This window comes from Silurus aristotelis (assembly GCF_946808225.1).
Source record: "Silurus aristotelis genome assembly, chromosome: 11".
Classification (NCBI taxonomy): domain Eukaryota; kingdom Metazoa; phylum Chordata; class Actinopteri; order Siluriformes; family Siluridae; genus Silurus; species Silurus aristotelis.
Window position 1 is genome coordinate 8,560,197 of NC_139584.1, and position 17,288 is coordinate 8,577,484.

General features: G+C 35.9%; 1 protein-coding gene across 1 annotated transcript in view; it reads left to right on the top strand.

The window, feature by feature from the left end:
• ajap1 (adherens junctions associated protein 1) overlaps nt 1–16,841 on the top strand; it is a 62,103-nt gene extending 45,262 nt beyond the window's left edge. Inside the window, exons 3-6 of the mRNA XM_083555422.1 lie at nt 7,134–7,221; nt 7,431–7,673; nt 13,133–13,257; nt 13,615–16,841. Of these exons, the coding sequence (XP_083411548.1) occupies nt 7,134–7,221; nt 7,431–7,673; nt 13,133–13,205 (404 nt within the window). The 3' untranslated portion in view covers nt 13,206–13,257; nt 13,615–16,841. The remainder of the gene's footprint in view (nt 1–7,133; nt 7,222–7,430; nt 7,674–13,132; nt 13,258–13,614) is intronic.
• The last annotated feature ends 447 nt before the right edge of the window (nt 16,842–17,288 follow it).

A 17,288-nucleotide genomic window follows, 5' to 3' on the forward strand; every position in this document is an offset into this window, starting at 1 on the left:
CTGTAGAAAGGACATTACTCATAATCTTACATTCCAGTGCTCATGTTAGTTCTCACTCTCCAGTGTTCTGTATTGTTTAAAGATTTATAATTACACTCTTGATATCACCCAAATGAGGATGGGTTCCCCTTTTGAGTCTGGTTCCTCTCAAGGTTTCTTCCTCATAACATCTAAGAGAGTTTTTCCTTGCCACAGTCACCGTGGATGCTCATCAAAAATAAATACACATCGTTTACCGTAACTGTTAAATTCTGTAAAGCTGTGTCAATAAGACAATGTCTTTGTCAATAAGACAATGTCTTATTGACTTGACTTATTGGGAATAGAAAGCCACTAGATTTGTTGTTAGCAACTTCACTGGATTCAAGAGACTAAGTTTGGCAACATTAAGACTGGCTTATAGTTTATTATTATTATTATTTTCTTATATAATGCACTTGAGAGGAGAGAAACTGTTTTAACAGACATTTCAGGAAATATTTACTGTTAAACGAACAGTAAGTTACATTAACTTTAGTCATATCAAATGCTATGGGTAGAGAGAAGACTATATTCACATAATATATAGAAAATAGTGTTAAGCTTGTGTGAAAAGCTTGACCAGGGATTTTTTTTTTTCCTGAAAATTGGTTTCAGTATATAGTATTTACCTCTCCACAGGCTCAGACCGAATGAAATGACACATTGCCCTTGTCTTTGATTTTGTAAACCAGGGACTAATAGACGTAACGTTAGCACCAGTCCCACTCGGTATTATACAGCTTTGTCTCATGAATGTGATGGGTTACTTATGACTGCTGGGGAATGAGTCCCCTGATAGAAATCGATATGTGGAGCAAGAGGTGAATCAGCCTGTTAGATTTTGATCGTTGTTCAAGGTCGAGCACGAAGCACAAGTCTCATAAAAACTCTCTCATTCCTTCATAAACAAGACTCCCATGCTTTCTGCATTCATCGAGGCATGAAAGAGGAAGAAAGACATGTGAAAGAGAAGAGGGGAACAGATTGGTGCAGGTCATGTCTTTTAAGCTAGGCAATTAAACTTTATACATTTAAAAATACATATTTGAAAATACCTAATAATGTACTTAATACATATTTAAAGATATGCACATTTAGCAATATTTATTTAAATCTATGTAATGAAGACAGGTGTGAATTCAGGTCAAATGGGCCTATGATTTGCAGCCCCCCTTGGTTTCTTGATTTAAAAAAAAATTGAGGAAAACGAATTTTTATTAAATTATATTATTTATTTTATTTAATTGTATTATTATTATTATTATTATATAGTTAGTAATGACATTTTATAAAAAAAATTATGATAAGCTGAAATAATTAAATATGACAAAATATGACAAAATCAGCACACAAAGTTTTTTCTTGACAGACTAGAAAGAAGGAATTGTAATCTGGCTCAGATTAACAGATATGTCAAGATGAACTGGTAATGATGGGCCAAGCAACCTGTCAGGATAAGAACAGATCTGGCAGCACATCTCTTAAAAGGATTTGACAGGTTGCAGGCAGTTATAAAGACAGTTACAAAAACAGAAATTTTAGCATGTTCGTTTATTAGAGAATAATCATATAATGCAAAAAACTTTTGAACTGATATAATTTTCATTGTTTCACTATCAATTATTTTGCATACAATATTTGACTCTTCTTTATGTAACCCATGATGAAGAAGGAATGCATGTACCTTGTCTAATTTCAAGTTAAGCACTGTTTTCCTTTATGAGGACCATCTGAAAGTATATTGTAGAAACAGTCAGACCAATTCTTTTGTTATTTTTGCTATACACTAAAGACTTTTTTGGGTTTTGGGCTAAAGATTTGGGTTTGAGATTAAAAAAAATGAATATGAGCATCTGGATCAAATGTTTTGCTTCAGTTTAGCTTTCCTGATGTGTTAAACAAATTGGAAGACAGCACCTTTCATACAGCCTATACTAATTTAATGTGAGAAAAAATATAAGGAGAGATACAGTACATCTGTATGGTTGTTTAAAATGGTTGCTTATTCATTGTTGCGATAACTCCATCAAGCTTTGGAAGAATTTCTCTGTAAAGTAGCAGACAGAATGTTCCTGTAGATATCTGAACTCATATTTCTGCCAACATCTCAAGTTACATCAACAATAAAAAAAAAAAAGCCCTATGAGCTCATACAGTATGTCTTGGTTCATGAGCAGATCCTTTCTTTCTCCATACTTTGACCTTTCCCTCACTTTGGTAGAAGTTATTTTGTATTCAGAACTTTTGTGGATAATCTCTGAACTTATTTTTTTCTAATCAGTATCTTCTAATTATGACCTTTATATTCTTGCTTTTGAAGTCTATTTTCAAGATTGTGGTGTGATTTGTTTTTGTGATTTGATTATTATTGCTGGTGGTGCCACTGACTGGGCTTTTCTTTACAGTGATTTCTTGACAACATGACTCTGTTACCAACTGCTGTTGTTTTCCCTGGCCGATCTGTTGTGTGGTTGTTAAAACTAGTGGCTTCCTCCCTTTTCAGGGCATTCAAAATTGTTGTGTTGGCTATGACAAAATGTCTGTGCAAGGAATTTATTGTACATGTGCATTCGGATCCTGACTCTGAGCTCTGCAGGCAATTCTTTTGACCTCATGGCTTGGTTTTTGCTTTGATATGCATTGTCAGCTGTGTGGTCTTTCATAGAGAGGTGTGTCCCTTTCCAAATCAAGTCCAATCACTAAACTTTTCCATGGTTAGACCCAAGTCAAGGTCTAGAAAAATCTTAGCAATGATTAGGATAATTCGGAGACACTTTATCAAATTTTAAAGTGTTGTTGCAAAGGGTCTGAATACTTATGTACATATGATATTCAGGGTTGTTTTTTTTTATTTTTATTACAGACATTTCAAGAGTTTTACTTTGTCATAATGGGGTACTAAGTGTAGATAAATGAAAAAAAAAAATATTTGAATGATCATGCTAACTGATTGCAGGAACTAAAAGGTGAATCTCAACAAACCTTTGATCTCAAACGATCTCTAATGTATAGCATAGTAAAAGTCGTTTGATTTTTGCACAAAAGAGACAGTATGAGTTTATTTTTTCAATACAAATTACACTAAAAACTTTTTGGATGTGTTTAAACTCAAGTGATCAAAGTATACATCACCCATAAGCAGTATAGGGCATGCAGGATGTTTTCTAGCAAGCGAGAAGTAGATGACATTAACCTGCTGTGACCGCACAACTGAATAGAGGCAAAGGAAGTAAACTTGTCCTCATGCATATGCAGAAGTACACAGGCCAAAGTGTCAGCTAAGCAATCACGACAGCTTAGCACATCGATATGGGCTAAATAAGTGTTTGAACCTCACTGACAGCAGGTAATACAGTGCAGTGGACGGAAAAAAAAAAAAAAAACATTACAGAAGGGCTACCTACACGGTCAAACTGTAGAGCATTGCATCTGAGGTGCAATCAAACTTCTGTAGAGCTGCTTATTCAATCTGAACTGCCTTAGCACAAGTGGGCTGCTGTTATATAAAGTCAATGAAATGTCAGGGCTGGTTATAGTGTTGCGAGTGTTTAAGAATTTGGCCAGTAGTATTGTGCTACTGTAGAAATCAACAGTTTTTCCACCATACTGTTCACAGTAAAGGTTGCAAAACATTAGAATAGATGACATGTTGATTTTGTTATTAATTGCACATATTATGCCGAGTTTCAGTACATTAGTTAAACAAGCTAAGGTTCTGTACATAATAATCCATAAATATATAAATAAAACCATTTAATTTATGTCTAATAAGCATACGATTCATTGCAATAATTTACCTCTGATATTACTAATATTAAGCAATATAATAAAAGGATTTCCAATTATATTTCTTTCACCTTCAGTGGATTACAAGACCCATTGAGCTATAACTTCCACTCCGTTGTTGAATATTATTTTCTATATATGCACGACATTTTTTTCCTTAACCAAAAAGTAACATTGCATAAAAAAGCTCTGTTAGTAAAATCATAAGGCATGATGCTTTTCTGCTCCTGATTTGGACATAAGCCTACCTCTAATACTGGCTTTGTGTTTACTAATGGACCACTTGACTCACCATCATGTTGACAGCTGTGCTGAGGCACTGTGTTTCATAAGACTCCTGCAATAAGCCTGCTTAATCTGAGAGGTATTTGCAGAAAATAATAATAATAATAATAAAAAAAGCCCACTTACTCTCACATGTTCAGCATCGCGTGGCACTTGGCTCAGCCTGCCTGGCTCGCACTGACATCCTTCATGCATGCCTTAATCTCCCAGCCCACATATGGTTATCAATTTAGCCTTACAATCAGAAACACTGACGCACATACATTGATTTAATGGTGATGACACGTTCTCAAGGCTAATTAGCAACAGTAATGAAGCTATGCACAGAAATAAGGATGTGGCACTAACAAGACAGTAGCACAACAACAATGATTAAAAAATAAAAATAAAACAATAACTACTCAGTAAAGTGCAAGCTACAACCTTAAAAAGTAAGAAAGTTTAAGATGGTAACTATGCTAAGCAAATCTTAAAAGCATAGCAGGGTTTTTTTTTTTTTTTGCCTTTTGTTTATTACATTTAAACTTTTGTACTTTATTTCTAATGAATGTGGTGGTGAAAAGAAACTGCATTAGCCTGGATTTTTTTATATATTAAATATTCTCAATGATGTGACTCCAGGCGTTTTTTGTTTTTTTGCGACTAGTGGGGAAGCACAAACTGGATTTCAGTTCACTTTGTTTGTTGCTGAGTCACATTTTTCTGAATCACCTCAGCTTTCATGTGAAGATGACTCTGCTTCTCAGTGGGTTTCAGTGGGTTGAGCTGCTTCACAAATGCATTCCTTTTTTTTTTAAATGAAGTAGCTAGTATATACTGTAAATAGACAATTAAACTGACCTTATAGAGAAAACCAAATTGTTGTAGCTTATGATAGATTAAAAGTAAATGTTTTTGATTTATTTTTTTTTTGACAGACTGAGAAGCTTGGCAATCTAGGAGAGCTGTGGAGTAGCACTTTTGATAGGATCTCTTGAGGTGCACCTAACAATCTCCAACAGCTATTCAAGTACATATTACTGGGCGACGACCTTAAAGCAGACCTAGGACCTACTAGAGAGGTTATATCCCACAGTTGGCTTGGGAAACATCCTCAGAATCACTCTTGATGTACCAGATTTATCATCCAGCTTTGTATTTAGAAGCTAGAAATACTGTACACTTTTAAAAGAAATTTGTTGTAGAAGTATATGAAAACAGCAAGATAGTGAAGTTTTATTGCACATAGAATGTATGCTCCATTTAGACTGCTGGTTTCTGCTTTACAGTTGATCCATGGCTTTTATTACAATATATTAAATAATGCTAGAAGTTTGGCATGTGCTGGACTGGACCATTAAATGAATTTGATGAAGCTCTTATTGGAAAAGTAAACATAACCTCAGGCTTTGGTACTTTTGTATTTTGAGGGTTATGAAGCACTCTTTGTCCAGCTTGTAACTTAGTTTCCAGAACCTTGGTTCCTTCCTTACTTTTGAAGAAAATTTAATAAAGGTTTTCATATGGCAGTAGCAAGGAAGTGATATGAGGTTTTTCAGCTAGTGCCAGTCGCTCTTCACCCAGGCTTGTAAATGTGGGTTATTTTTCCTTGTTGAGCCCATAACCTCTACCATAATCTAAACACAGAGTTCAAGGCCAGCTGCTCTTGCTATCTCACTCATCTGAGTTTGAGTCACATCACTACAAGCTGATCCCGTTGACCCGTTGTCTACTATGCATTCCGGAGCCCTGGCACTGAATGACAATTGCATATGACATTTCAAAGCTTCAATCTTTCATAATATGACATGTTCAAACATGTTTAAAAGGTTATGTTTGCACAAGAAAATGTATTGATTTAGCCTACAAAACATGGGCTCATTTTGTATCCTTGCCAGGGTAATGAATATCACATAAACTACAAATGAGACAGCTGTGTAAAGAGGGTGGGAGCGTTATTGATGATATTCCGTCATTCGACTTCTGCTGGCCTCCGTGCTTAATTTACCACTTTGCCAATTGAAGTGTCCTTGCCAGGTGTCTTCAGTTTGCGAGTGTGGTAGTGCTTCTGAAGTAGGACTTTATAAAACTATGGCTCTCCATGGCAGTGCATATCACTCAACAGCACCTCGCTCTACACATTCTGCTAATGTGTAGGCCGATTATGTCAAGCTGGTGGTGGATTGCCTCGTTTTGAACATCTCTGCTTTATCATTCAGTGGAGCTGAAGTTGCTTTCAGGGACTTGACAGTCATACAGGACTTTTTAGTGGGTTAGCTCTAAAAGCCTCAGGGCTTCATGGTTTATCTATAGCTAGATGTGACGTAGATTGGTATCTTTTATTTCTACCACAAGATTGCATAAATTGACTAGGAAGAGCATGGCAAAGCTTTTGTTTCTGTCAGTTGCACGATTCAGGACTTTCTGTATAAATATTAGTGATACAGAACTAACTGTTTTGTATGTCTCATTTGCTGAAATAGCCTTCACTGTCATTTCTTGAACATTTCGCTCTAACTAAGAAAAAAGGTTTGTTGAGTGATATCAGCACATCATGTTTTTTATTTGTATTTATTTTTTTCCTCCAGAGTGATGTGCTTGACTAAGCATGTGAAAAGTAGTATACAGAATACTAAACAGTTCAACACAAACACCATTCTTCTCAGATTGTTGATGGTGAAAGTGCGTTGTCTAAACATGTTGCCCCAGAATCTTATGCAGTTTCAGTTGGGTTGGTATCTGGTAACTGAAAAGGCCATGGCATATGATTTCCATCATTTAAATACTTGCTAGAAAACGTGCAGTGAGTCCTTGCACACTTGGGGGCAGATTCATCGCAAAGAACCCCTGCCATAAAAAATCCTTTCACAGCATAACAGAGCCAAGAAACTTCACTTTAATTAATCTGTACTTTAGCCTTTATTTTTTACTGTAATGATTTTTTTTTTAAACAGAAACTTTTCTGGGCTTCTATCTACAGTACAAATGGACCCTTTTACATGCCACAATGACCAGAATTAAACTGCATTTACTGAACTGTGGCCTCGTGTGTATTTTTGCAGGTTTGGCAGTGCATCAGATCATCACTATCACTGTTTCACTCATCATGGTCATCGCAGCCTTGATAACAACATTAGTCCTTAAAAACTGGTAGGAAAGATTCTTTTCTAGCATAAGTGTGATTGTAATTTTCTGTTTGTCTCTTCCTTGTTCCTGTCTCTGTTCAATTTATCACTCGTATCTGAGTGAGTTGAACTTGTTGTGTGTGTTTCCCCTGTACGTGTTAAGTGTCAAACAGACACAGGGGTTCCAGGTATGATTTTATGTTGGCTTTGTGAATTTGGTGCGTGTTTTTGTAGCTGTGCACAGTCGGGAAATGGCCGCCACACTAGCCACCAGAGGAAGATCAACCAGCAGGAAGAAAGCTGCCAGAACCTGACTGACTTCACTCCGGCACGCGTACCCAGCAAGGTGGACATCTTCACCGCCTACAACGATAGTTTACAGTGCTCTCACGAGTGTGTGCACAACGCTGTGCCCGTCTACACAGACGAGATGATCCAACACACACCGATTTACAAGACCACCTACAATGGGAGCAGGTGAGAGATGCATGCTGCATACTGTTCCTTTGCATATTTAACACTGCTCGAAAATCTTATGACACACGCACATACATTAAACAAAATGTATAATAGCTTTAAAATTTGACCATTTAATATATTTGCAAACACCTCCTGATATGAACTTCTTTTTTCTATTCAACACTGGAAGCAGAGTTGTCTGAATAACACTGATGCAGGGAGATTATATGTCAAAATCCATGCCAACACAAATAATAACGGTTAGCGTTTTACATATCCATGTCTGATTTAATTCAATTGAACAATTCAGTTGAATCAGAGTAATAAAAATAAAAAAAAAAGAAATATAAAAAAATATTTAAATGATTTATAACAATAAAATAAAGGTCATTTTGTTCAAGTAGAGCTATAAATTATTTAAATATTTATAAAGTAGTTCACTACCTATAGTGGTTAATATGTGGATCGACCCTGTTAAAATGAGATAGTACAGTAGATGTGTTACTAATTTTTATATGACATTATAAAAAATACAAACAAACAAACAAAAAAGAAGTTTTAGGCTAGAAAAAGAAAACCTACCATTAGTTGGATGCACAATTACTGTTTTATAATGCTGGAAATGCGAGTTTGCTCAAAATTACATTTAAACTCATGTTTAATGTGATTATTTTACATAATTATTTTCTCTTATTTAGCCAGTTGTGGCATTAAGGCTTTGTTTCTAATTAATAATTTGTAACAATTTTGTAAAGAGCTTTTTGTTCATTCTTTATTTATTTTTAAGTAATTGCTTTATTGTGGTCAAGGTTACAGAGTACATGTTTGATTTTACAAAGAGTAGATTATTTTGATTGGTATGTAAGAGTAAAGCTTTTAATTACTGTATCTACAGAACACTTTACAATGGTGCTTAAGCATTGAGGCATGAAAATGTGCTTGGTGGATAAAAAAAAACTAGAGTTGGGGTTTAGTGGGATAGGGTTATGGTTAAGATTAAATGGGTTAGGGTTAAGTGGGATAGGGTTAAGATGATTAGGTTTAATCAGGATAAAGTTACGTGGGTTGGGGCTAGGGTTAAAAAAGTTAGGGCTAGGGTTAAGGTTAGTGTTAAGATGGTTAGGGTTAAAAATGTTAGGGTTAAGAATATTAATAAGGTACGGGTTCAGAAGGATAGAGTTAGGGTTAAGAGTGTTATTGTTAAAAAGATTAGGGTTAAGAGTGTTATGGTTAAGAAGATTAGGGTTAAGAGTGTTATGGTTAAGAAGATTAGGGTTAAGAGTGTTATGGTTAAGAAGATTAGGGTTAAGAGTGTTATGGTTAAGAAGATTAGGGTTAAGAGTGTTATGGTTAAGAAGATTAGGGTTAAGAGTGTTATGGTTAAGAAGATTAGGGTTAAGAGTGTTATGGTTAAGAAGATTAGGGTTAAGAGTGTTATGGTTAAGAAGGTTAGGGTTAAGAGGGTTAGGGTTAGGAAGGTTAGGGTTAAGAGGGTTGTGATGAGGGTTAAGAGGGTTATGGTTAAGAAATTAGGGTTCAGAAGGTTATGGTTAAGAAGCTTAGAATTAAGAGGGTTATGGTTAAGAGGGTTGGGGTTAAAAAGGTTAGGGCTAGGAAAGGTTAGGGTTAGGAAGGTTAGGTCCAAGAGGGTCAGGGTAAGTGTTAGAGGTGTATGGTTAAAAAGATTAAGTTTTAAGAGGGTAAGGCTAGGATTCATTTTGTTGTGTGCTCATTTTGTAAAGCTTTGCTGCCTTTTACACTCCAGTTAGTTGAACAAACATGCATTAAAGAATATTACCTCAACCTAGCAATTAGTCTAAATGCATGAAAATTTGTGACATTTTGAGCAATGTGCAAACATTTCATTGGCTTTGACAGCCCTATATTACATGAAAGACCTGTCAAATCCTCAGTAGGGTTTGTAAAAGTGAGATTTTCTTGGATGCACAATATTGAAAGAGAAAAAAATAATAAATATTTGGAAGAAAGGTATGAAGAAAACTACCCAAAAAACCCCCAACAACCCTCATTTCAGTGCTTTCTTTTCTTCAATCATTCCTCCATGCTCAGCATTCAGCTCTTGTCTGACCTGGATGGAGGGTCATTTCATTACATTTTTAGGTGAATTGAGCAGACACTACAGAAAACCTTGTCGGTTTCATGCTTGCCAAAGTGGTGTACATCTTAGATGCATATTTACTACACTGAAGCATATATTATATGCAATAAAAAATTAAATTAAATTCTTCACCGTTTAACAGTCTTTTGTGTGTCCTGCCTCTGCCTAAAATTATTTTTGTTGTACAATTGGCTGTAAGGTAAAAAATAATCTTACACTACACCAACTCTAAAGCAACCACATGACTAAACAAACAAACTATGTGAATGAAATAAAATAAAGAATTACCCATCCAGTAAACAATATATGGTATGGAAATATAGATATATATGGAAACTGACTCTCCTCTTATACAACTGTTTATATAGCTTGGTACCTGTGTGTTTTAATATATCAGATTTTAGTCAAACTCCCTTAATTTATTAAAGATTTGTCAAAATATGCCCATCCAAGCAGTCACTTTGTTTTTAATGAATTTCCTTTCAAATAAATGTTCTCAATTACATAATACACTTGCTTACAATTTTAGATATACAGTAAACCCTCGCTTTACCACGGTTTAAATCTCGTGCCCCTGGTTCATCGTGGAATTGATTTTCCCAGTCTGTCTAATGGCTTAAACAATTAAAAAAAGCATTTTTGTGGTGGCATCACATTTTTTTGTTTATAAACTGGGGATTACTGTATTTTGCTAACAATTATATATACAGTGAGGAAAATAAGTATTTGAACACGCTGCTATTTTGCAAGTTCTCCCACTTAGAAATCATGGAGGGTCTGAAATTGTCATCGTAGGTGCATGTCCACTGTGAGAGACATAATCTAAAATAAAAAATCCAGAAATCACAATATATGATTTTTAAACTATTTATTTGTATGATACAGCTGCAAATAAGTATTTGAACACCTGTCTATCAGCTAGAATTCTGACCGTCAAAGACCTGTTAGTCTGCCTTAAAAATGTCCACCTCCACTACATTTATTATCCTAAATTAGATGCACCTGTTTGAGGTCGTTAGCTGCATAAAGACACTTGTCCACCCCATACAATCAGTAAGAATCCAACTACTAACATGGCAAAGACCAAAGAGCTGTCCAAAGACACTAGAGACAAAATTGTACACCTCCACAAGGCTGGAAAGGGCTACGGGGAAATTGCCAAGCAGCTTGGTGAAAAAAGGTCCACTGTTGGAGCAATCATTAGAACATGGAAGAAGCTAAACATGACTGTCAATCTCCCTCGGACTGGGGCTCCGTGCAAGATCTCACCTCGTGGGGTCTCAATGATCCTCAGGAAGGTGAGAAATCAGCCCAGAACTACACGGGAGGAGCTGGTCAATGACCTGAAAAGAGCTGGGACCACCGTTTCCAAGGTTACTGTTGGTAATACACTAAGACGTCATGGTTTGAAATCATGCATGGCACGGAAGGTTCCCCTGCTTAAACCAGCACATGTCCAGGCACGTCTTAAGTTTGCCAATGACCATTTGGATGATCCAGAGGAGTCATGGGAGAAAGTCATGTGGTCAGATGAGACCAAAATAGAACTTTTGGGTCATAATTCCACTAAACGTGTTTGGAGGAAGAAGAATGATGAGTACTATCCCAAGAACACCATCCCTACTGTGAAGCATGGGGCTGGTAGCATCATGCTTTGGGGGTGTTTTTCTGCACATGGGACAGGGCGACTGCACTGTATTAAGGAGAGGATGACCGGGGCCATGTATTGCGAGATTTTGGGGAACAACCTCCTTCCCTCAGTTAGAGCATTGAAGATGGGTCGAGGCTGGGTCTTCCAACATGACAATGACCCGAAGCACACAGCCAAAATAACCAAGGAGTGGCTCTGTAAGAAGCATATCAAGGTTCTGGCGTGGCCTAGCCAGTCTCCAGACCTAAACCCAATAGAGAATCTTTGGAGGGAGCGCAAACTCCGTGTTTCTCAGCGACAGGCCAGAAACCTGACTGATCTAGAGAAGATCTGTGTGGAGGAGTGGGCCAAAATCCCTCCTGCAGTGTGTGCAAACCTGGTGAAAAACTACAGGAAACGTTTGACCTCTGTAATTGCAAACAAAGGCTCCTGTACCAAATATTAACATTGACTTTCTCAGGTGTTCAAATACTTATTTGCAGCTGTATCATACAAATAAATAGTTAAAAAATCATACATTGTGATTTCTGGATTTTTTTTTTAGATTATGTCTCTCACAGTGGACATGCACCTACGATGACAATTTCAGACCCTCCATGATTTCTAAGTGGGAGAACTTGCAAAATAGCAGCATGTTCAAATACTTATTTTCCTCACTGTATATATATATATATATATATATATATATATATATATATATATATATATATATATATATATATATATATATATATATACACACACACACACTGTAATACTGTATTTCTTGTTCTACATACACTATATGGACAAAAGTATTAGGACACTTGAATTTTCCAGCCATATGTCTTTCTTGATCTGTTACTTCATTGGTATTAAACCAACTAAACTTGAACTTGGAAACCCAAATAAGTTCCAGCATGGCATCTTTCTAAAAGAGTACAATTATTATAACCTCAAATGGGGTTTAAATGTGGAATGGGATGTTCAAAAAACAACTACAAATCTTATGCTCAGATGTCCACAAACTTTTGTCCATATTGTGTATATCTCCTTCACTACATCAAATTATTATTGAATGAAACTAATAAACAGCCTTGCCTTTAGACAAGCAATGTTTTGCTGTCAAAATTCAATCTTTAAATTCTATTTTAATTTGTTTCTCTCTCAGTGCAGCTAAGTCTGTAGTTTTCTAAAATGTACAGGTAGTCCTCTAACTACGATGGAGATACGTTACGATGGCCCCATCATAAGTTAAAAATATCGTAAATCGAAGATGGTGCTATGACTGTGACAGCCTTTCCTGCTTCTTGCTGATATATCATTTTCATTTTCTGCATCTACTGCTCTGTTGCGTGAAATGTAAAATATTTGTAAAGTTTTTGTCGTATCGCTCTCGTCATCCTAAGATAAAAAAATCGCAAGTCGAACCATCTCTGGGACCATCTGTATACTGTATAATAGAAAATATAAAAATATTCTCTAAGTAAAGGGTTGTGCCAGGATGCTACACATATACTATACTGTATAATATACATGTGTTATATGCATGGTTTAAAATGATATGTTTATGGGTGCTTTAATGATGCCAGGAGGATATGTGAAAAGTGTTTTTGCATATAAAATAGTACATTCAAATGCCCCTGAGTGAAACGTGGGTAGTTATTGAAGTCTGACTAAAATATTACGAGATAAATGTTTTCTTAGAGATAACTGTGTGTGTTCCAGACCATCACCAACTGAAAGGCAGCTAATCCCTGTGGCCTTTGTGTCTGATAAATGGTTCGAGATCTCCTGCTGAGGGCTTTTTACTACCCGTGGCTAACAGCAGCTTTCTCAAATTTTGGACCCTGGTATGTCCTGTTTCTCAGTTGTTTCACAATTCAAACCAGTTTAGCATTCAGGCTATGCCTCTTCACTGAGTCATAAGGGGATTGTTTCTCTTTTGTATAATTCCCTGCAGATACTTAGTGAGAACTACTAGTTATGGCATGCACTGTTTTACTTAAACTGTAATTATAACGACAACACAAATAGACTATATTTAGCTCTGCTTTAGGAGTATCGGAAAACATCTCATAATTACATGCTTTTTGTGGAAATTTTCAGTTCACGGTAATTAGTAGCTGTAATAGAATTTAATGAAAAAATAGCTGTGCTGTATTTTTATGTCCTAATTGTAACTTTTCCCCCAATTTCCCAAATTACAGTATCCCATGGGAACACCCTGAATTCTCAAAGACAGAAAATGTAAAAAAAAAATTATTCAAAACGAATAAAGAAACAAAAGCCCATGTGTTGCAGAAAGAGAATAAAGAACACACGTGGGTTTCCTGGACATGGAGCGAAGATGTTTATTTTTCTAAGATGATGACAGATGAGAGTCGTTCTATGGTTCCCACTCCAGATTATTTTCCATACAGACTTCCGGTCATTTAGAAATGATACAATATACTTAAAGCTAATATATTATATACATAAATTTACTGTATGTGTAGAAGTATCTGAGGAAGATCACCGCCACAGACGTGTTGGAACGCTGTTTCCCGATGGGCTGCTTTCTGTGAAAAGGGTGAACAGACTTTTCAGAACTACGTGCCAATAACGCCAATATGTGCCAATATGTACAGATGGGACGCGTCTGGGAGAAAAAACAAAAAACAAAAAAACCTACAGACACAACGAGTCATTTCTGTGACAGTTATTGTATATCAACCCATCATTTTTGGTTTTGATTTTTTTTGTATAGAAAGTATAAATATGTATTTGAAATATGTTTTGAAATAGTTGAACAACATTGTGTTGCAGACATCCAAAAATATTTATAAAGAACATTTTGATTAGGTAAAAGAAACCAAACGACAAGAACCTTGGCCGACTTTTGAGTTAAATGTATGGTTATTAGGCCCTGTTTTAAATAGAATAGTCTTCTCTATTTTTGTACACACACACACACACACACACACACACACACACACACACACACACACACACACACACACACACACACACACACACACACACACACACATCACATTACTCAGTTGTGGTGCATCAACTCTTGGAACTGTTAATATAATATTCAGTCAAGGAAGAAAGAAATTTTTTAAAGTTTCACGTTATTTTTGACGATTCAGTCATCATCGTTTCTGATGATTGTTCATCCATAGAAGCCATTTTATTTGCTATGGGGTGCCATTACTGAAAAATGACAGTCTGTTTGTTTGGTGGCTATGGTCACAGTTTTGTATTATATCTATACTGTCAAAGAGCCTTAGTCATGGGTTGGTCAAATGTTTTTCACAATGGTTTGCAATACTTTCCTTTTTTTTTTCCTTTTTTTTTTTTCTTTTACAGAAACAGTGTGAAGTAATCAGTATTTTAGGGCTTAATATAAAAACACATCACATGCTTTACTTTTGTGCCAAGTCATCGTTAAGTGCCAAGTCCAAGTAAATTGAGTCATTTAAACACATTCATAACGTGTATTATTTCTTACTGTGCTTCAGAAAGAAAGATGTATTTACCGAATGCAGAAACGTCACCTGGTGCAATGCTGAAGTGGATATTTTTTTATTTTATTTAAAACTGTAAGGATCATTCATTTATACAGAGAGCTGTTCATGTTTTTTTTTTATTTTGTGCTTCTTCTCAAACCTTTCTGTTTCTGGGTGAGAAATAGGTAAATAAAATTAATGTATTCTCAACTTGTGGAAAGGCTAGAAATGACCCATGGTTACACCTGAATTGTGAAAGTAGCTGAATGTGAGCCTGTGTGCATATGTGAATATGAATGTGTGTGTGCATGTGTGTGTGTCTGCATTTTCGACTGTCTGATATTCATTTCACAAATCACTGCAAAGGAATACAAGGCCAAAGAGTTATCAATGATGGCAGTTATCGATTTGTGCAATCTTGTTAAAAACAAAACACACAAGAAAACAAATATTACCTAGAAATTAGTACTTGACTAGATAAAATAAAAGTATGCTATAAAATGCTTTACCAGTTCTACAATTTCTGTATAGAAGTCCTCATAACAAAAGCAAACATTTACAAAGGCAAAAGCATGATGTAAAATCCAGCACACTGAAAAACTTTCAAGAAAAACTTTCAAGATATATAATGACAAGGCTTGTGCTTTTCTATCTTCATTACAGGCTGCATATCATACATATCTATCTTATAGTATGTGGGTTATGATAATCAAAGGAATTTTACTTTATTCGTTTCATTTTCTTATAAGCCTGGATGCACTCAGCAAATGTGAAGCCCTAGGGGAGAATGAGGGGGGTCTTATTGTAATTCTGCCGTATACAGTGTATGAACAAAAGTTTGTGGAGACCAGATAATAAAATTGATGTGTTTTTGAAAATCCTATTATACATTTAGTTCCCATCCGGTTTTATAACAACCTCTGCTCTACTGGAAAGATGTCCCACTAGATTTTGGTGTGTGTTTTGGTGGAGATTTCTGTAAATTCAACCACAAGAGTGTTAGTAAATGCAGGTACTGATGTAGGATGAGAAGTTCTGGTGTGCAGTCAGCATCCCAATTCATCTCAAAAGTGCTCAGTAGGGTTGAATTTAGAGCTCTATACCAGACCACTCAAGATCTTCCACTCTAACCCACGTGAACCATATCTTTCATGGAGCTTGCTTTGTGCACAGGGGTAATTATCATGCTGAAACAGGTTTGGGTTGACTAGTTCAAGTGAAGGGAAAATTAGATGCGATTGTGTGCCTCCAACTTTGTGGTAACAGGTTGCACATTGAACCATCATCCAGAGAAATTGAACTTTTTAGTTGAATGGCATCAAGAGAAACAAAGACCCTAGACAGACTCATTATATTATTAGTTGCGAGCAAGGTCAAGGTTTTAAACACAATGTGGTACAAAAACATTTTTTTTTTCAGCAATCTTATATGGCCAGCAAATTTTCTCCTCATTGGAAATTCATACTCTGTTTAGATTTTGTTAATGCATTATTAACTTACAATTATTTAGTTAACAATTAGATATCTAACTAGCAGGTTATTTCTTAGATTACATTAAGTATCATTTCAACCAAGACAATTAGGATCTCATTGGTGCAGCTAATTTGCCAATCATTGCACAGACAAACACACCAACATACATTTCTTTTTTATTTTTACACTCTGTCATTTATTCATGTGACAGCAGTGCAGTACAATCAATCATGCACAAACAACTCAAGAGAAACAGGTCATCTTCACATCAAACTTTGTGATGAGTAAAGACATAACCCCTATGGCTTTGCATGTTGTTGGGGCAAATTTCAGAAAGGTTTCTGGAAAAAAAACACCTATTGAGCTGCAGTTCTTCAGCTGGAAATGTCTTTTTAGTGGAAAGGTTCTAAAGGATAATGGCCAGATTTGTTTAAGTTGACAATGAGTTACATTATTGCAAAAAGAAAGCCCTCTTTACAACCGTGGCTGCACTTTAAAGCATTTTGAACCAGGTAATAGATGGGCTACAAAGGCACAAGACCACAGTAGGTTCCTGTCAGCCAAGAACAAGAGGCTAATAAGGCACCATTTAAACTGGACAGTTGAAGATTGAAACAAACAATGCCTGGTCTTTTCCCAAATTGTGTCCCAGATTGTAGTACTTGGGAGGAAGGAAGGAATTTCAATGTGGTTTTCTGCTGTTTTTGTAGAGTGTTTATGCGAGCTAATCTGGTCATTCCTTTTTGACCACTTTCATTAAATATGCCATTTCTACCCACAGAGTTGATGCTTATTGAATATATGAATTATGCAATGCACTGTGGTGACATGATTGGCTGATTGAATAAGGCTATTAATGTTCATTTTATAAAAGGTTTGGTAAGTGATTTATTAAATGTAGACACTAATTCTCC